The 21,705-nt window shown below is 45.7% G+C and overlaps 1 protein-coding gene across 2 annotated transcripts in view; it reads left to right on the plus strand.

Annotated features, from left to right (window-relative positions):
* Positions 1 to 21,705, plus strand: part of BTBD9 (BTB domain containing 9) — a 312,168-nt gene that overhangs the window by 180,820 nt on the left and 109,643 nt on the right. For both annotated transcript variants that reach the window (XM_089692566.1, XM_089692565.1), the window contains exons 7-8: positions 3,486 to 3,595; positions 8,837 to 9,026. In XM_089692566.1, coding sequence (XP_089548692.1) covers positions 3,486 to 3,595; positions 8,837 to 9,026 — 300 coding nt within the window. The remainder of the gene's footprint in view (positions 1 to 3,485; positions 3,596 to 8,836; positions 9,027 to 21,705) is intronic.

Genomic DNA, 21,705 nt, shown 5'->3' on the forward strand with positions numbered 1-21,705 from the left:
CTTTAGGTCAGACGCGGTTTTGAACCGGCTAGAGAACAGCGATAGTAAATCAGAACCACTTGCAGAATTGAGTGATAATGATTGGTGGGGGAAATTCCTCATCAGACACTGAAAACGATTCTGCGACTTTGCTCAGCGATGTGCGAACTTGGCGCTATATTTCACATTTCAGTGTTTTTGTTTTGATTACTTTATGGAATTAAATGTATTATTATTATTATTATATTATTATTTTTTATAATTATTTTATTATAATTTATGATTTCGTGTTTCAAATTTTATCCTCCCCGGGATGTTTACTAGACTCTTGTTCGGACAGATTTCAGTGAGTTATTCCTAAAAGTTACAGGCCTACAATAAAAAACAACAAATTTCCATGCAAAACATGTACCACTTTGACATTCATTAATATTGATTATTTAGACCGCCAGGGAGGTTAAAAAAGGCATGAGAAAAGTTTAAAAAAAATGCATCCCTTTTGCGCTTTCCTTGCAGTGTTAGAAATCCTGCTTTTCGCATTTTTGGTGCATATTTGGCGAGTAAAAAAAAAAAACGCACCAAAAACATATTTTGATGCAGAAATTCCCCTATGTGATGATTTTTAGGTGACAGGTTCTCTTTAATTGCTTCCTGACTGCCCTATAGCAGAACTACTACTATAGGGCTGCGCAAAATCACACACACACTATATATATATGATTTTGTATTTCCAGGTAGAGGGCGCGTGCTGCAACAGGGGTGTTCACATGCCACATATATATACAGTTGTGTTCAAAATAATAGCAGTGTGATGAAAAAAGTAAATAAAGCTGAAAATCCTTCTAATACTTTTATTTCCATCCACACAAATGCATTGGGAACACGACACATTCTATTCCAAATCACAACATGAAGAAAAATACATCAAATTTGTGTTGTTCCTCTAAAAAAAAAATGGAAGAAAAGTGAATATTAGACGGTTCAAAAAAATGGCCGTGTTTGTATTCTTCTTTACAAACTCAAACATTCACTATATAAACTGAGAAATGTTTGAAGATTTTGCTTTCCTTTGAATGACTTCATGAATATTTGGTTGTAGTCGCACTGTTTCTGAGAACTGCTGTACATCTGTGTTGCATGGAGTCACCCAACTTCTGGCCCCTGTGATCAGGTATTCCAGCCCAGGATGATTGGACCACATTCCACAGTTCTTCTCTATTTCTTGGTTTTGCCTCAGAAACTGCATTTTTGATGTCACCCCACAAGTTTTCTATTGGACGAAGATCCAGGGATTGGGCTGGCCACTCCATAACGTCCATCTTGTTGGTCTGGAACCAAGATGTTGCACGTTTACTGGTGTGTTTGGGGTCGTTGTCTTGTTGGAACCCCCATTTCAAGGGCATTTCCTCTTCAGCATAAGGCAGCATGACCTCTTCAAGTATTCTGATGGATTCAAACTGATCCATGATCCCTGGTATGTGATAAATAGGCCCAACACCGTAGTATGAGAAACATCTCCATATCATGATGCTTGCACCACCATGCTTCACAGTCTTCACAGTGTACTGTGGGTTGAATTCAGTGTTTGGGGGTCGTCTGACAAACTGTCTCCGCCCACTAGACCCAAAAAGAACAATCTTACTTCCATCAGTCCACAAAATGTTGCGCCATTTCTCTTTAGGCCAGTCAATGTGCTCTTTGGCAGATTGTAACCTCTTCAGCACATGTCTTTTTCCCAACAGTGGGACTTTGCGGGGACTTCTTGCAGATAGCTTGGCTTCACATCGACGTCTTCTAATTGTAACAGTCCTCACAGGGAACGTCACACCTTCTTTCATCTTCCTGGAGCTGATTGTTGGCTGAGTCCGCCCCATTTTGGCTATTCTTCTATCCATTCCAATGGTGGTTTTTCGCTTTCTTCCACATCTTTCAGGTTTTGGTTGCCATTTTAAAGCATTTGCCATCATTTTAGCTGAGCAGCCAATCATTTTCTGCACTTCTTTATATGTTTTCCCCTCCAATCAACTTTTTAATCAAGGTACGCTGTTCTTCTGAACAATGTCTGGAACGACCCATTTTCCTCAGGATTTCAGAGAGAAATGCACTGTAACCAGCATGTCCAACATTTGCTGCCTTCCTTCCTTAAATAAGGGCAATAACTGCCACCTGTTTATCAAAGAATGAATGACCTCACTAATAGAACTCCACACTGCTATTATTTTGAACACGCCCCTTTCAATGAGTGATTCAATGACACAGAATCAGCAGCATGCATGTCATGACTGTCGGGTCTGTTGGATTTCTATGACTCTACTACACCTGCTAGGAAATTATGTGCCATGTAGAAATATCATTTCCACCAAAAACAGTGATTGATCTGGTTAGTGATGTCTGACTATTATTTTGAACACAACTGTATATATGATTTTGTATTTCCGGGTAGGGGGTGTGTGCTGCAACAGGGGTGTTCACATGCCACAGTCTCTTTGCTTTGCTCGGTGAACAGTAAGCGAATGTTGAAGCATCACTAATGCCCCACAACTGCATGCAATGCATTTGTTTGGAAAAATGGGGTTAAAACCTATGGTGAGCATTTGGCACATTGCCTCGTCCCTGCCTGTCACTCTGCAGAGGAGCGGACACAGGTCGGAGAGAAGAAACCCTTAGTGACAGACACACGCTGCGGGTACCAGCTATATCGGGCATCTTGTAGTGTCTCCTCCCGGGTACCATTGTCAAGCCGTTCAGTTACAGACCTTTGTTCCTCACAGCCAACTGTAAGAATAATTCTTTCAGGTTATTTGTTGTATGAGGACCAGTTACATAACCTCAGTATAGGCCTACCAAAGCCTACACCCATCCAGAGTCTGGGGAGACCTTCATCCTACACAACCAAAGCCTACCAAACCCTACACCCATCCAGAGTCTGGGGAGACCTTCATCCTACACAACCAAAGCCTACACCCATCCAGAGTCTGGGGATACCTTCAACCTACAAAACCAAAGCCTACCAAACCCTACACCCATCCAGAGTCTGGGGAGACCTTCATCCTACACAACCAAAGCCTACCAAACCCTACACCCATTCAGAGTCTGGGGAGACCTTCATCCTACACAACCAAAGCCTACCAAACCCTACACCCATCCAGAGTCTGGGGAGACCTTCAACCTACACAACCAAAGTCTACCAAACCCTACACCCATCCAGAGTCTGGAGAGACCTTCATCCTACACAACCAAAGCCTACCAAACCCTACATCCATCCAGAGTCTGGGGAGACCTTCAACCTACACAACCAAAGCCTACCAAACCCTACACCCATCCAGAGTCTGGGGAGACCTTCATCCTACACAATCAAAATTTGAACCCAACTACTAGACTGCAACGGGGGGGGGGGGGGCAGAGTTACCTAGACTGTGCCATACTGAGTTTGTATTGCTGATCTATAAAAGTCTGTATACCCCCGGGGTGATGTGCCTGATCTCCCTGTTTTTTATGTCTTTCAGGTACATCAGGATTGTGGGGACTCACAACACGGTCAACAAGGTCTTCCATCTGGTGGCCTTTGAATGTATGTTCACCCATAAATCCTTCACCCTGGAGAGAGGCCTGATAGGTAAGAGACCCGACTCTGTACGTCTCTACTCTTCTGTGATCGGATCTGGAGAAGTTTTATCTCCAGTTTCTGATTCTACAGTTTCAGAAAAGATCCATGGATAACCAAAGATGGCTGAAAGAACTTCATTACCCGGCGGCCACAGTCTCCATGGCTGTTGTATAGACAGGACTTTTCTTACAGATACATTTTATATATTTAATCCTATCATTATTAAATTGTACCTGAGATATCTTAGATACATTGCCTTTATATTGTTACAAATGTGATATTTGTCGCTGCCTACTACTAAATGTTCTGCAGCCTGCCCATGGACCATTGCAAATGACATCTTGTGTTCCATGGTGCCGTTGGTTGTTCCTATGCACTCTGCAGCCAGTCAGCTAGTCCTGTGTGCTCTGCAGCCAGTCCCTGGACCCTTACAGTTGGCATCCTGAATGCACTGCGACCATTGGTCGTGCCTGTGCACTCTGAGGCCCATTGGCTGGACCTTTGTGCTGTCCAGAAATTGGCTCTTTTTGCACACTCTGCAGTCAGTCAGCTGGTCCTGTGCACTCTGCAGCATTTGACTGCTCCTGTGTGTTCTGCTGCCATTGGCCTGTCTGTGTAATATGCAGCTATTAGCTGGGTTTGTGTGCCCTGCAGCCATTGGTAACCTTGTGTGCCCTGCAGCCATTGGTAACCCTGTGTGCCCTGCAGCCATTGGCTGGTCCTGTGCACTTTACGACCAGCGGGCATGTCCTGTGTGCTCTGTACCTGTGAGATTCTGTGTGATTTGTACCGGTTGGCTTCTCCTGTGTGCTCTATTACCAGTTCACTTGTTCTGTGTGCCCTGCATTTGTGAGCCAGTTGTGTGCGCTCTGAGGCCGTAGGGCCGTTTCTGTGCGCTCTGTGGCCGTAAAGCTGGTTTTGTGCGCCCTGTGGCCGTAAAGCTGGTTTTGTGCTTCCTGCAGCCATTGGGCCAGTTCTCTGCACTCCCTGCAGCCGTTGGGACGGTCCGATGTGCTCCCTGCGGCCGTTGGGCGGTCCAGTGCCCTCCCTGCGGCCGTTGGGCTGGTCCGTTGCCCTCCCTGCGGCCGTTGGGCTGGTCCGTTGCCCTCCCTGCGGCCGTTGGGCCGGTCCGTTGCCCTCCCTGCGGCCGTTGGACCGGTCCGTTGCCCTCCCTGCGGCCGTTGGACCGGTCCGTGGCCCTCCCTGCGGCCGTTGGACCGGTCCGTGGCCCTCCCTGCGGCCGTTGGACCGGTCCGTGGCCCTCCCTGCGGCCGTTGGACCGGTCCGTTGCCCTCCCTGCGGCCGTTGGACCGGTCCGTTGCCCTCCCTGCGGCCGTTGGACCGGTCCGTTGCCCTCCCTGCGGCCGTTGGACCGGTCCGTTGCCCTCCCTGCGGCCGTTGGACCGGTCCGTTGCCCTCCCTGCGGCCGTTGGACCGGTCCGTTGCCCTCCCTGCGGCCGTTGGACCGGTCCGTTGCCCTCCCTGCGGCCGTTTCGCCATTCCTGTATGCTCCTTGTAGCAGCTGGGCTGCTCCTGTGCGCTGTGTGAAGGGTTCTTCACTGTACTAGTGACATGCTAACTGCACATCAGCTTCATTCCTCCCCAGCTGTAGATCAGTAAAAAGTGACGCTGGAAGGAAATACGACTTCTGATAGATGTCCAAGCTTCTGTTACTAATTAAATGATTGATTTTGAGTCAGAAACTAATTATAGACTAATTTAGAAGGAAGGTGAACTTCCTGGAAGACTTTTCTGCTTTATTAGAACTGTGAGGAGTTTGTAAAGCTTTGAGCTGACTTGGAAAATGAAAACATGCCTGGCGTTCAGTGGAGGTGCAGGGACAGCGGGGCGATATTACCGATGTCTACCTACCACTCTCAATATGGTGAGGCATTTACCAGTTTAATCGTGGATTTCTCCCCAGTGGGTCAGCTCTTGTCTACAAGAGAAGCTTTTTACGGACAAAGTTCATCTACAGCAACTCCAATCTGAGGATCTTCTTCGTAGGAGGGTGTATTCCAAGCACATAACATGTTGCGGCTCTTTAAATTTACTTAGATCTGCTGGTTATCACATCCTGCACCGCTCTGCTCCTCTTTGGAATTTTCCTAGCTTTTTCTGACTTCAGGGCTCATCCAGTAGCCTGCAGCAGGTCCAAACTCAGGGTATGACTCAGTTTCAGAGCCTTTGGATCAACATGACAACCAGGCAAAGAGAATCTTTAAAAATAAGCCAGCACCGACAACCTACCTCTCTCAACTAATTTATGAGTATCCACCTCCACTTCTGCATTCCTCATCTAGGTAAGGGTGCCGTCCCTTGCCTTGCCCCCTCCCCTCTTGAAGCCTCCTAGGAGGCTGCAGGACCATTAACAAAACACTGCCTTAGATTGTGCATGGTCAGTGTGGGGCTGACTGTGGTTCCTCCAGGTCCCATATTCAAGATGGAGGCACCAGTGAGAAAAGGAATCAGTTGCGGAAAGACAGCACTGGACTCTAGACACTTGTAAGTGCATGATTTTGAAAAGTCAGCAACTACAGCATTCTGTTCTTGCATGGTCTTTGACACCTTTTTCTACTGGACTTCAATATTTCTAAGACCCAATGAAGGTGGACTTCAAGCCCTGAAACACGTCTTGAACAGCTTCTCTACTGGGGTGCATCTTTAAACAGTAGGTTGGCAGGCCTATAATTACCTGGTGCCATTCATGAAGGCATGGATAAATAGACCACCGTTTTTCCAACCAGGTTCCCCCAGTGCAATATTCCCAAGACCTAATGTAGGTGGACTTCAAAAGCCTTGAAACACTTGAAACTGTTCCTGCAAAGAAAAAAACATTACCAGGAGAGCCGATAAAAGCTTGACGCTCTTATTTTCTACCATTCTGAAGATCAGGCTTTGTGCTTGATCCTATTCCTACCCCCCCCCCCCCCAAGGTCAGAGAAGTAAGTAACCGACTGGTTCTCTTTAAACTGTATTTGTGTCGAAGAAAACTTGGATTCCAAGGATATTGCTATGTTTGGCAATGTGTTCCTGTAAACAAAGTGACAGGAGCGGAGGATGGAAACTCCTGAGGGTGACAACGGCCGGCAGCGCCGTCCCTTCCAGATGGTGTTTTTAATAAATTTATTATGCAGCCATGAAAGACGGGATGGGAATTCGGGACGGGAGCGGCACGCGGACCGGACCCCTCAAGGCAGAATAAGAATTTGAGTTTGAGCTGCAATTATAACCATTTGTTAACCTGCCACTTACGAAGAGCCAGGGAGAGCTCAGCGTGTAGCACAGTGCCAGCTTTCAGCACCATGAAGTGGGATGATGCTGGCCGTTCTTATTGGCCCTTGAAAGGATAATTGCCTCCAATAGCCAAAGCAGCTTTGCCAGTATAAAGCAATTAAGCTCAGATGTTCCTGTTAATACTTCCGTTTTCAACGTTCTTTTTAGACCATGTCCAACCTTCTGGCAGCAGTTTGGTGAAGACCCTTTTCTGTTCCACCACAACTGTGCCCCTGTGTAGAGCCAGCTCCATATAGACATGGTTTGACCAGTTAGGTGTGGAGGAACTCGGGTGTCCTGTAGAACCATGACCTCAACCCTACTGAGCACGATGGATTGAAACACTGATGCTAGCCAGGTCTCCTCATCCAACATCAGAACCTGACCTCACCAATGGGTGCAAATTTCCAAAGACACCCTCCTGCATCTTGCGGAAATTCTTCCCAGAAGAGTGGACGACGGTGTAGCCACAAAGGGGGAAAGCTATGTATTAATGGCCGTGGTGGGGGGGAAGAGGGTGATGCCATATTAATGGCCATAGTTTTAAGTGAAAGGATACGGTTAATACTGCAGCATGTGAAGATATTGTCGACAATTCTGCTCTTCCAACCTTGTGGTAACAGTTTGGTGAAAACCCTTTGATGTTCCACCATGACTGTCCCCTGTGTACAAAGCCAGCTCCATAAAGACATAGTTTTGACCAGTTTGGTGTGGGGAAACTTGAGTGTCCTGCACAGATCCCTGACCTGAACCCTACTGTGAACACCTTTTGGGATGAATTGGAACACCAATGGTGAGCCAGGTCTTCTCATCCAATATCTGTTCCTGACCTCACGAATGGGCGTAAATTCCCAAAGATGCCCATCAAATCTTGTGGAAAGTCTTCCCAGAAGAGTGGAGGATGGTATAGCCACAATGTGGGCAACTCCAAATTAATGACCATGGAGGGGGGGCAACTCCATAATAATGGCCATCGTTTTGGAATAGGATGTCCAACAAGCTCATAAAGAGTACTGTACAGGGCCCTGATCTCAGCCCTATTGAACACCTTTGGGATGGATTGGAACATTAGATGTCAAGCCAGGTCTTCTCATCCAACATCAGTACCTGACCTCACACATGGGGACAAATTCCCACAGACACCCTGCAAAATCTTGGAGAAAAACCCACCTGGAAGAGTTAAGGATGTTCGTTGCAAAGGCAGAAACTCCATATTAATGGCCATAGTTTTGGAATGGGATGTCCAGCAAGCTCATGATGGTCTGGTAGTGTATGTAAATGCAAATATATCCACCCCTTGGGAGTGCAGAGAATTTCAGGAGAGGAGATTATGTAGGAAGGTGCGGAGTCCTCCAGCAGTGCAGAGTATTTCAGGAGAGGAGTTATAGAGGAAGGAGGGGAGTCCTCCGGCATTGCAGAGTATTTCAGGAGAGGAGAATTTTAGAGGAAGGAGCGGAGTCCTCCAGCAGTGCAGAGTATTTCAGGAGAGGAGAATTTTAGAGGAAGGAGCGGAGTCCTCCAGCAGTGCAGAGTATTTCAGGAGAGGAGAGTTATAGAGCAAGGAGCGGAGTCCTCCAGCAGCGCAGAGTATTTCAGGAGAGGAGAGGTATAGAGGAAGGAGCGGAGTCCTCCAGCAGTGCAGAGTATTTCAGGAGAGGAGAGGTATAGAGGAAGGAGCGGAGTCCTCCAGCAGAGCAGAGTTTTTCGGGAGAGGAGAGTTATAGAGGAAGGGGCGGAGTCCTCCAGCAGTGCAGAGTATTTCAGGAAAGGAGAATTATAGAGGAAGGAGCGGAGTCCTCCAGCAGTGCAGAGTATTTCAGGAGAGGAGAATTATAGAGGAAGGAGCGGAGTCCTCCAAGTTTCTATCCTCATAGAAGAGCCCCGTAACACCAGACATGACTGTGTTTGACTCTGTAACCTTCTTCTGAATGTCTCGAAGTTTCACCTCACTAATTCTCTGTTATGGCTCTTCAGTCCCCGCAGAAAACGTGGCCACCATCACCGAGTCGGCCAGCGTGATTGAGGGTGTGAGTCGGAGCCGCAACGCCCTGCTGAATGGAGACACCAAGAATTACGACTGGGACTCGGGTTACACCTGCCACCAGCTCGGCAGTGGTGCCATTGTGGTCCAGCTGGCCCAGCCATATATGATTGGCTCTATCAGGTAGGAGAGGATTCAGCGCTTTGGGTTCTTACTAAATGTTATCAATGTCTCTTCTATTTGTGAGACTCCTGAAGAAATCATATAGAACAGCAAACACACGGAACTTTAACTTTTTAATTGAACCAAAAAAAGAACTGAGGGGAGAACATGTGTCTTCATATTGCTGTGTTTAGCATTGTGGGAGGAGCAGAGACACAAACTACTGCTTGGAGAAGTCCTATTGTGGGAGGGGCAAAGACACAAAGTACTGCAGGAAATCTCACCATTGTGGGAGGGGCAAAGACACAAAGTACTGCAGGAAATCTCACCATTGTGGGAGGGGCAGAGACACAAACTACTGGAGGGAAATCTCCCCATTGTGGGAGGGGCAGAGACACAAACTACTAGAGGGAAATCTCCCCATTGTGGGAGGGGCAAAGACGCAAACTACTGGAGGGAAATCTCACCATTGTGGGAGGGGCAGAAACCCAAAATCTGCAGGGAAATCTCACCATTGTGGGAGGGGCCGAAACCCAAACTACTGCGGGAAATCTCACCATTGTGGGAGGGGCAGAAACCCAAACTACTGGGGGAAATCTCACCATTGTGGGAGGGGCAGAGACATAAACTACTGCAGGAAACCTCCCCATTGTGGGAGGGGCCGAAACCCAAACTACTGCGGGAAATCTCACCATTGTGGGAGGGGCAGAGACACAAACTACTGGAGAGAAATCTCCCCATTGTGGGAGGGGCAGAGACACAAACTACTGCGGGGAATACTCACCATTGTGGGAAGGGCAGAGACACAAAGTACTGCAGGAAATCTCCCCATTGTGGGAGGGGCAGAGACACAAACTATTGCTGGGAAATCTCCCCATTGTGGGAGGGACAGAGACACAAAGTACTGGGGGAATACTCCCCATTGTGGGAGGGGCAGAGACACAAACTACTGGAGAGAAATCTCCCCATTGTGGGAGGGGCAGAGACACAAACTACTGGGGGAAATCTCCCCATTGTGGGAGGGGCAGAGACACAAACTACTGGGGGAAATCTCCCCATTGTGGGAGGGGCAGAGACACAAACTACTGGGGGAAATCTCCCCATTGTGGGAGGGGCAGAGACACAAACTACTGCAGGAAATCTCACCATTGTGGTTGTAACTGAAAGTCTATGGACACTGAGGAAGTAAGTTGAATGTAGCTGGCCACCATTGAACCCAAAATACCTCAGACATCTAGATGGCAGGGACAGAATGTGATTAAAGGGGAGTATTGCAACCAAATTTTTCTTTCTTTTTTTTTTTTTAGTTGTAATTTCGAAAAATCTCGAAAAATGAAAATGTGAGCTAACTCCAAATATCATTGCCACCCCTCCTGACCCCGCTGCACACCCCTGTGTGATGGTCCATATACTGCAATGGTGCAGCCCAAGACTTAGCATCCATGATAATGCCCCCAATGGAAAGAACTTACTGGTCAGCCTGACCACGCTGAGCAATGGTTTTGGGACTCCTTTCTTTTGGGACTCTTTCATTGTCGCGTGGCTGCACTGACCAATGAGCGCCTTGCCATTGTGAGCATCATAATAGATACTCACTCCGGGACTGTGTATTGTGATGTACCGACCGCTAGGCCAGTAGCATTGGGCATCATGGCCGCCATGTATAGCAGAGTCCAGAGGGGTGGCCAGAGTTGTCTCACCTTTTCATTTAACGTGAAAAAAAAGCAGAACCTACTTTTTAAAGAGTAACTCCACTTTTGTTGAGGAAAATCCCCCCCCTCCCCCCCGGGTGGTCTATGTACATTGAAGGGATTTTAACAAACTTTGTTTCAGATTTCTCTCTTTTGTTATTTTGAAGAAATAGAAGTTTGTTTCTCTGTGTCCATTTCAGGGCTCAAAATTCCCAGTCCTGAGCTACAAGCCAGGCCTAGTTACTCGCCACCAGTTGCCCCACCCAACCCCTACCATGCCCCGCCCCTAGTTCCACCCCTAAACACGCCCTCATTAATTATATCATGTAGCAACACTGTTAAATGTTTTATGCAGAATAAAGTTACAAAAATAAATATTAAACACCCACCAGGAGTCCCCATTTACATCAGGTGTCCCATCAGAGTCCCTCTTTTGCATCGGCTGTCCCCATCAGAGTCCCTCTTTTGCATCGGCTGTCCCCATCAGAGTCCCTCTTTTACATCGGCTGTCCCCATCAGAGTCCCTCTTTTACATCGGCTGTCCCCATCAGAGTCCCTCTTTTACATCGGCTGTCCCCATCAGAGTCCCTCTTTTACATCGGCTGTCCCCATCAGAGTCCCTCTTTTACATCGGCTGTCCCCATCAGAGTCCCTCTTTTGCATCGGCTGTCCCCATCAGAGTCCCTCTTTTGCATCGGCTGTCCCCATCAGAGTCCCTCTTTTACATCGGCTGTCCCCATCAGAGTCCCTCTTTTACATCGGCTGTCCCCATCAGAGTCCCTCTTTTACATCGGCTGTCCCCATCAGAGTCCCTCTTTTTGCATCGGCTGTCCCCATCAGAGTCCCTCTTTTTGCATCGGCTGTCCCCATCAGAGTCCCTCTTTTTGCATCGGCTGTCCCCATCAGAGTCCCTCTTTTTGCATCGGCTGTCCCCATCAGAGTCCCTCTTTTTGCATCGGCTGTCCCCATCAGAGTCCCCCTTTTGCATCGGCTGTCCCCATCAGAGTCCCCCTTTTGCATCGGCTGTCCCCATCAGAGTCCCTCTTTTACATCGGCTGTCCCCATCAGAGTCCCTCTTTTTGCATCGGCTGTCCCCATCAGAGTCCCTCTTTTTGCATCGGCTGTCCCCATCAGAGTCCCTCTTTTTGCATCGGCTGTCCCCATCAGAGTCCCTCTTTTTGCATCGGCTGTCCCCATCAGAGTCCCCCTTTTGCATCGGCTGTCCCCATCAGAGTCCCCCTTTTGCATCGGCTGTCCCCATCAGAGTCCCCCTTTTGCATCGGCTGTCCCCATCAGAGTCCCCCTTTTGCATCGGCTGTCCCCATCAGAGTCCCCCTTTTGCATCGGCTGTCCCCATCAGAGTCCCCCTTTTGCATCGGCTGTCCCCATCAGAGTCCCCCTTTTGCATCGGCTGTCCCCATCAGAGTCCCCCTTTTGCATCGGCTGTCCCCATCAGAGTCCCCCTTTTGCATCGGCTGTCCCCATCTGGTCCTAGAGATGAATTGTCCTCCATGTGCTCCTCAGCCGGCTAATTAAGAAATAATGGCTTCATTTTCACGCCTTTTAAAAACATTAAATTTTTAAGAACAGAAACCTGAGAAATGATGTGATGGAGTCATAACTAATGGAAGAGTCTATAGACTCTGCCCCCCAGACTGTACACTGTAACTTTGTAGGAGGAGGAGGAGGAAGCATTTCCTCAGTCTCCCCTCCCCCAGTGATCAGACTGTACATTGTAACTTTGTAGAAGGAGGAGAAGGCATTTCCTCAGTCTCCCCTCCCCCAGTGATCAGACTGCACATTGTAACTTTGTAGAAGGAGAAGGAGGCATTGCCTCAGTCTCCCCTCCCCCAGTGATCAGACTGTACATTGTAACTTTGTAGAAGAAGAAAGAAGCATTTCCTCAGTCTCCCCTCCCCCAGTGATCAGACGGTACATTGTACCTTTGTAGAAGGAGGAGGAGTAATTTCCTCAGTCTCCCCTCCCCCAGTGGTCAGACTGTACATTGTAACTTTGTAGAAGGAGGAGGCATTTCCTCAGTCTCCCCTCCCCCAGTGATCAGACTGTACATTGTAACCTTGTAGCAAGGTGAGGGGCTACATCATGGGGCTGATCTGCGTCAGACATTTGTGTCGTTCATAGATAAGCAGCATCATTTGCTCATTGCACATACAGGCCTCGCTTCCCCCTTAGGAATGCTGCGCGGTGATTGTGGTTTGCAGTTCCTCAGTTCCTGTGTCAGGCCGTCAGTCCTGCCAGTGCGGAGGAAAGCGGCGGACTCTTGTGTACATAATTGATGTCATTTACTAATGGCGGCACTGTAGCAGTACAAACGTGTGTGAGGCATGCGAAGACGCAAGAAAACAAATCCCCTTCGATTACAGAATGTCTGACACAACCGACAACTAATTGCCGGCAAAATCCTCAACTTCAAAAAGTTGTCAGACTCATCAAACCTAAAAGGTATGCAAATTGTTACAGATCATGTTCTTTGTAAAGCAGCTACAGCCCGGAGTAGAGAAGCCCATCCCCTGCCAGCATGCTGACCAATGAGACCCTTCCTGTCTGCGGGAAGCAGCCGTCTCTCTGCAGAGGTTCCGGCATGCCCCCTGCTGAGTCAGACCTATAGCACCGCTGCTAGGGTAACCTGTGCTGCCAGTTGGTTGATGAGCTCCGGCCCCGGGGGCTTCCATACAGAGAGCAAGGGTCCTTCTCTGCGGCATTGCTGGCAGGGCATAGGCCTTTCTGTTCAGGCTGTGGCTGCTTTCTAAAAAAATAAAAAAAATAAAAATGTGGAACGCCTTAATGTTTTCACTGCACCTGGAATGTAGTTCACTGATTGGGGCGGCTTTTGCACTGATCTGTTTTGTGTAATGTTTGTAATTGTAGATTGTACAAATTTATTAACGGATTTATTAATTATTAATAAATGATTATAAATAATAAATATAAATAATAAATATAATCATCAATACATTATTAATAAGTAATAATAATAGCAAACTATTCATGTACAATAATAGGTCTGTTTTCATACTGATCAGTTTTAAGTTATTTAATACACCTGGAATTTATTTAGCTGATTGGGGCGGCTTTCACACTCACCTGTTGTGTTTAATGTACAAATGTATTAAACATTTTTTTATTAATAAATTATTATAAATAATAATAATAAATATAAATTATTATAATCATCACTCATTATTAATTACTATTATATAATTAGAAATAATAATACTCTGTAGTATTAATATTTATTTCATTATTATTATTGTTATTATTAATAATAGTTTATTACATTTGTACAACCTACAATTACAACAGATCAGTGTGAAAGCAGCCCCAATGCACAAATGTAATAAACTATATATTATTATTAATAATAATAATAATAATAATAAATAATACATAGTATTATTTATAAATAATAATAATATTGTATATATTTTATTACATTTGTACAACCTACAATTACAAACCTTAAACAAAACAGATCAGTTTGAAAGCAGCCCCAATGTACAAATGTAATAAACTATATATTATTATTATGAATATATAAATCATAATCCTATGTATTATTTATTATTATTATTATTATTATTATTAATAATAATATATAGTTTATTACATTTGTACATTGAGGTTGCATTCACACTGATCTGTTTTGTTTAATGTTTGCAATTGTAGCTTGTACAAATGTAATAAAATATATATAATATTATTATTATGAATAAATAATTATAAATAATACTATGTATTATTTATTATTATTATTATTATTATTAATAATAATATATAGTTTATTACATTTGTGCATTGGGGCTGCTTTCACACTGATCTGTTGTAATTGTAGGTTGTACAAATGTAATAAACTATATATTATTATTATTATTATTATTATTAACTACCTCACCGACCTGATTCCCAAGTACCACCCTACCCGTACCCTTCGCTCTTCACAGGACCTCCTTCTATCTTGCTCCCTGGTCTCCTCCTCACACGCACGTCTGCAAGACTTCTCCAGGTCCTCCCCCATCCTCTGGAACTCACTACCCCAATCCATCAGACTGTCACCTTCCCTCCTCACCTTCAGGCGCTCCCTGAAAACCCACCTCTTCAGGGAAGCCTACCCCACCCTCACCTAACTGCTGCTCTCCTTCATTCCTCCTACCACTCCATCCCCCACAGCCACTTCCTCCTGTACCACTACCCCCTCCCTCCCAGATTGTAAGCTCGAAAGAGTAGGGCCCTCTTACCCCTCGTGTGCTGTTCGTAGCTGCTGTAATGTTTCATGTATTGTCCCCCCCTCTATTGTACAGCGCTGAGCAAACCCTTTGGCGCTATATAAACTCAATGTAATGTAATGTAATGTAATTATTATTAATAAATAATAAAGACATGCTGGGAGGTGAATTGGCTCCTGGCTAAATTGTCCCTAGTACAGTTGTGACCAAAATTATTCAACCCCCACTGAAATTGAGTGTTTTGGCCAGTTTGACATTGCTTTTGATCATTCAGTCATCTTGCTTACATTTACATTAAAGAGGCACTTGTAGGTCAGACAAATATAACATAACAGTTATAATGAAATAACCACAAATGTCTTTTCTGTGCTCACAGCATTATCAGTTTTATTCAACCCCCAAGTGACATTCAATCTTAGTACTTAGTACAGCATCCTTTTACAGTTATAACAGCTTTTAAACGTGAAGCATAGCTTGACACAAGTGTCTTGCAGCGATCTACGGGTATCTTCGCCCATTCTTCATGGGCAAAGGCCTCCAGTTCAGTCACATTCTTAGGCTTGCGCACTGCAACTGCTTTCTTTAAGTCCCACCAGAGGTTCTCAATCGGATTTAAGTCTGGTGACTGCGATGGCCACTCCAAAATGTTCCAGCCTTTCCTCTGCAACCATGCTCTAGTGGACTTGGAGGTATGCTTGGGATCATTGTCCTGTTGAAAGGTCCAACGTCTCCCAAGCCTCAGGTGTGTGACGGACTGCATCACGTTTCCATCCAATATCTCCTGGTACTGAAGAGAATTCATGGTACCTTGCACACGCTGAAGCTTCCCTGTACCTGCAGAAGCAAAACAGCCCCAAAGCATGATTGACCCTCCACCATGCTTCACAGTAGGCAAGGTGTTCTTTTCATCATAGGCCTTGTTCTTCCTCCTCCAAACATAGCGTTGATCCATGGGCCCAAACAGTTCTAATTTTGTTTCATCAGTCCACAGAACACTATCCCACAACTTTTGTGGTTTGTCCACATGGCTTTTGGCATACTGCAGTCGACTCTTCTTATTCTTTGGAGACAGCAAGGGGGTACGCCTGGGAGTTCTGGCACGGAGGCCTTCATTACGCAGTGTGCGTCTTATTGTCTGGGCTGAAACTTCTGTACCCACATCTGACAAATCTTTTCTCAGTTCCTCAGCAGTCACACGGGGACTTCTCTCCACTCTACGCTTCAGGTAGCGCACAGCAGTCGAAGTCAGCATCTTCTTTCTGCCACGACCAGGTAGCGTTTCAACAGTGCCCTTTGCCTTGAATTTGCGAATGATGCTTCCTAAGGTGTCTCTTGGTATGTTTAACATCTTTGCAATCTTCTTATAGCCATTGCCCTTCCTGTGAAGAGAAATCACCTCTTCTCTTGTCTTCCTGGACCATTCTCTTGCCTTCACCATGTTTGTAACCACACCAGTAAATGTCTAGAAGGAGCTGAGTATCACAGTCATTTTAAAGCTGCCTAATTGGTGCTTATTATGCTTGATTGCTGCTCGGTGACATCCACAGGTGTTTTCAATACCTGATGGAAAGCACCTGTATGAACCTCTGTTCTTCAGAGTGGTAGTCTTTAAGGGGTTGAATAATTGTGGCAATGAAGAAACCACATAAGAACCATTTACTACTGTATTACATAAACAATTGATGTCATTTTAGTTGCATTTGGGTAGTTACAACGTCCTTGTAGGATTTGATTCTGAATACAATTCCAAATGTACACTATAGTCCCTAAACCCCTTTACAGCATTGGGGGTTGAATAATTTTGGTCACAACTGTATGTGTATGTATGAATGTGAGTTAGGGACCGTAGATTGTACGCCCCTCGGGGGCGGGGACTGATGTGAATGTACAACATATATGTAAAGTGCTGCGTAAATTGACGGCGCTATAGAAGTACCTGAAATAAATAATAATATAGTTTATTACATTTGTGCATTGGGGCTGCTTTCACACTCATCTGTTGTAATTGTAGGTTGTACAAATGTATTCTTCTAAATTTTTTTTATTATTATTAATATTATTAATAATATATAGTTTGTTACATTTGTACATTGAGGTTGCACACTGATCTGTTTTGTTTAATGTTTGTAATTGTAGATTGTACAAATGTATTATTTATTATTATTATTAATAATAAGATCTAGTTTATTACATTTGTACAACCTACAATTACAAACATTAGACACAACAGGTGAGTGTGAAAGCCGCCCCAATCAGCTAAATAAATTCCAGGTGTATTAAAAAAATTAAAACTGATCAGTATGAAAACAGACCTATTATTGTACATGAACAGTTTGTTATTATGACTTATTAATAATGTATTGATGATTATAATTATTATTTATATTATTATGTATAATCATTTAATAATTAATAAATCATTTAATAAATTTGTACAATCTGCAGTTACAAACATTAAACAAACTCGATCATTGTGAAAGCCGCCCCATTAATTGCACATGAATAGTTTATTATTTATTATCAGAGCCGCTGGATTTCTTCCAGGTGACAGTTTGTCAGATTTGCACCCTCGGTTGTGTCTGCAGCCACCAGAGTAATATATCGGAACATCGGTGGCAGTAGAAAGGTTGGATGCAAGCAGTGCCAGTACCGAAATTTGCCTTGGTATTAACGTCTTGCACTGCCCCGTACAGCAGATCTCAGACTTGGAGAGCCAGAAGCAGCACAAGGAGCCAATCATTTGTTCTGTATTGCTTATGGCCTAGCAAGGAGCATGTTACTGTTAGGAGAGATCAGAGAGACAGAGATGAGCTCATCGGTCTGCTGCTTCTCCTTTCCTTTTCCAATTACAGGCTGGGGGAGGGACAGCAGATTAAAATCAGGTCTTCTGCCCTGCTAGACAGGGTGCAGAGCAGTGTAAATCTCAGGACTGGATGGACAAAAATGCACTTCCTTTGGTTGATAGGCGGCTCCCATATATGTATTTCTTGCCGTGGGTTTTTAAAAGGAATATTCAGTAGCGGCAGAAAGCGGCTCAAATGACCAATATCAAATCCAAAGAAATAAAAATTCTTTTACAAAGCGGATGTTGGCGGAGGATGGGCGGGTGGGTGCAGCTGATGGAGCAGACATGAGAGCCAGCTTGTTGCTGAGCCCTACATGGGAGAAGAATGAGTTTCCTTTGAATAGGAGTAATGTAAAAGTGGAGCGTGTGCTTTCTGTAATGTGTCGGGGAGCCCCGCTCGGCTCCGACGTGCCAGTCTGCTATCATTAGGTGTCTGCAGACAGTCTGCGTGCGGCTCTGCCTCTGTCTGCTCTTCTCTGGCACTTGTATAAAATGTAAAACAAAATCCCCGATAATTGAGCCACCAGGGGCACTGCATGCTGTCATGTTCCACTAATGCCAAACATCAGAGAGGCCGGCGGTGATGAGATTCTGATACAGAAACGTTGCATCTGAGTGAAGGATGAACCTCCACTTCTGGGGTGGTGGGAATTGGACGGCGAGGCTCCAGTCACAAACCAGGAGTCTGAGCATGTAGAAGAGGAAGTAGTAGGAATGTTCAACATGTTGTTTTTCTGTTACTGACCGCTTTTTTGTACTGCCCACTGTCATACCCTCCCCTACTGAACATACTGCCCACTGTCATACCCTCCCCTACTGAACATACTGCCCACTGTCATACCCTCCACACTCCCCTACTGAACATACTGCCCACTGTCATACCCTCCACACTCCCCTACTGAACATACTGCCCACTGTCATACCCTCCACACTCCCCTACTGAACATACTGCCCACTGTCATACCCTCCACACTCCCCTACTGAACATACTGCCCACTGTCATACCCTCCACACTCCCCTACTGAACATACTGCCCACTGTCATACCCTCCACACTCCCCTACTGAACATACTGCCCACTGTCATACCCTCCAAACTCTTCTACTGAACATACTGCCCACTGTCATTCCCCCCACATTCTTCTACTAAACATACTGCCCACTGTCATTCCCCTTCATACTCCTCTACTGAGCATAGTGCCCACTGTCATTCCCCTCTCCTGTACATGTTGCCCACTGTCATACTCTCCACACTTCTCTACTAAACATAGTATCTAATGTCCTTCCCTCCATACCCCTCTCCGGTACATATTGCCCACTGTCATACCCTCCACACTCTTCTGCTAAACATACTGTGCACTGTCATTACATCCCCACCCCTACACTGCACATACAGCCCACTAGTCATTCCATTCACACTCCTCTACTGAACATACTGCCCACTGTCATTCCCTCCACACTCTTCTACTAAACATAGTGCCCACTGCCATTCCCCTTCATACTCCCCTAATGAACATAGTGCTCACTGTCTTTCCCTCCACTGAACATAGTGCCCACTGTCATTCTCCTCACACACCTCTCCTGTACATATTGCCCACTGTCATACTCTCCACATTTCTTTACTAAACATAGTATCCACTGTCCTTCCCTCCATACCCCTCTCCTGTACATACTGCCCATTGTCATACCCTCCACACTCCACTACCGAACATACTACCCACTGTCCTTCCCTCCATACTGTTCTACTGAACATATTGCCCACTGTCATTCCCTTCACTCCCCTCTACTGAACATAGTGCGCACTGTCATTCCTTCCACACTTCACACTCTATACCCTCCACACTCCTCTACTGAACATAGTGTCCACTGTCCTTTCCTTCACAATCCTCTACTGAGTATACTGTCCGCTATCATACCCTCCACACTCCTCTACTGAGTATACTGCCCACTACAATTCCCTCCACACTCCTCTTCTGAACATACTGCCTGTGAGCATTCCCCTCTCATTCCTCTATTGAACATACTGTCTGCTGTCATACCCTCCACACTCCTCTGCTGAATATACAGTCCACTGTCATACCCATCACACTCCTGTACTGAACATACTGCCCACTGTCATTCCCTTCACTCCCCTCTACCAAACATAGCACCCACTGTCATTCCTTCCACACTTCACTCTTTATACCCTCCACACTCTGCTGAACATGGTGCCCACTGTCCTTCCCCTCACACTCCTCTACTGAACATACTACCCACTGCCATTCCCTCCATATTCCTCTACTAAACTTACTTCCCACTGCCATTCCCTCTACACTCCTCTACAGAACATCCTGTCCACTATCATTCCTTTCATTCCCCTCTACTGAACACAATGCCTACTGTCCTTCCCTTCATACTCCTCCACTGAACATACTTCCCACTGTCATTCTTTCCACACTCCTCTACTGAACATACTTCCCACTGTTATTCCGTTCACGCCCCTCTACTGAACATAGTGCCCACTGTCATTCCTTCTATACTCCTCTACTGAACATGCTGCCCACTGTTATTCCGTTCACTCCCTTCTACTGAACTTAGTGCCCACTGTCATTCCTTCTATACTCCTCTACTGAACTTACTGGCCACTGTCATTTCCTTCACTCCCTCTACTGAACATAGCATTCACTGTAATTTCTTCCACACTTCACACTCCATACCCTCCACACCTTACTGAACATAGTGCCCACTGTCCTTCCCTTCACATTCCTCCACTGAACATACTGCCCACTGTCATTCTTTCCATACTCTTCTACTGGACATACTTCCCACTGTTATTCCGTTCACTTCCCTCTACTGAACATAGTACCCACTGTCATACCCTTCACACTCTTCTACTGAACACGCTGCCCACTGTTATTCCATTCACTCCCCTCTACTGAACATGGTGCCCACTCTCCTTCCCTTCCCACTCCTCCACTGAACATACTTCCCACTGTCATTCTTTCCCCACTCTTCTACTGAACATACTACCCACTGTTATTCCGTTCACTCCCCTCTACTGAACATAGTGCCCACTGTCATTCCTTCTATACTCTCCTCTACTGAACATAGTGCCCACTGTTATTCCATTCACTCCCCTCTACTGAACATAGTGCCCACTGTCATTCCTTCTATACTCTCCTCTACTGAACATAGTGCCCACTGTTATACCCTCCACACTCCTCTACCGAAGATAGTGCTGTCAATGGAAGGAACACTTTGATCGTCAACTTATGAGCTAAAAGGGGGTCTCAAATGTGGCCCGCGACGTCACCAAAGGGCTGCACATAATGTTCAATATATATATATAATGCTTTAGAGGACTGTCAGAGACTGCAGAGGGTCAGAAATGAGGGTCAGAGTGTGGACAGGATCCATTTTTGGCTAGAATATGCCACAAGAGATATTACACTGGGAACATGTTACATGAGGCTAGTAGAGATCAATGCTTTTATCCTAATCAATGTTCCCACTACAGACTGCTGAGGTCCAAGGGCCACACATCATATACCAAATGGATGTTTGTGGCCCTTGAGCCGCAGAAATATTGCGCCTTCGACCTCCTCCGAGTGGCTCTCACTTAGCACTCCCTAAAGCTAAAAGCCTCTTGGAGGGTCGGTCAATGTGGCCTCCAGACTCCATCTCGCCGAGAGTCAGGAAAGGTTACGGCGTTTTTTTTTTAAATCTTCTTTTTGTGGGAGATTTAGTGGCGAGCGCGTCCATTATCTGCAGCTGAGTGGCTGGCGTGCAGTTTAGGAGTGCGTCTGGAAGACATGAAACATTTAGAAGAAGCTTCTGGAAGATAAGTGGCCGCATAAAACGCTTCTCTGTCTTATTTCTACTTTTCAGCCGATCGAGGTGATAAAAGTGCTATTGTAATGAATGTAAATAGCGCGATTTATAC

The sequence above is a fragment of the Staurois parvus genome, unplaced genomic scaffold (genome assembly GCF_062004578.1).
Source record: "Staurois parvus isolate SC_StPar_1 unplaced genomic scaffold, SC_StPar_1.0 ptg000595l, whole genome shotgun sequence".
Classification (NCBI taxonomy): Eukaryota; Metazoa; Chordata; class Amphibia; order Anura; family Ranidae; genus Staurois; species Staurois parvus.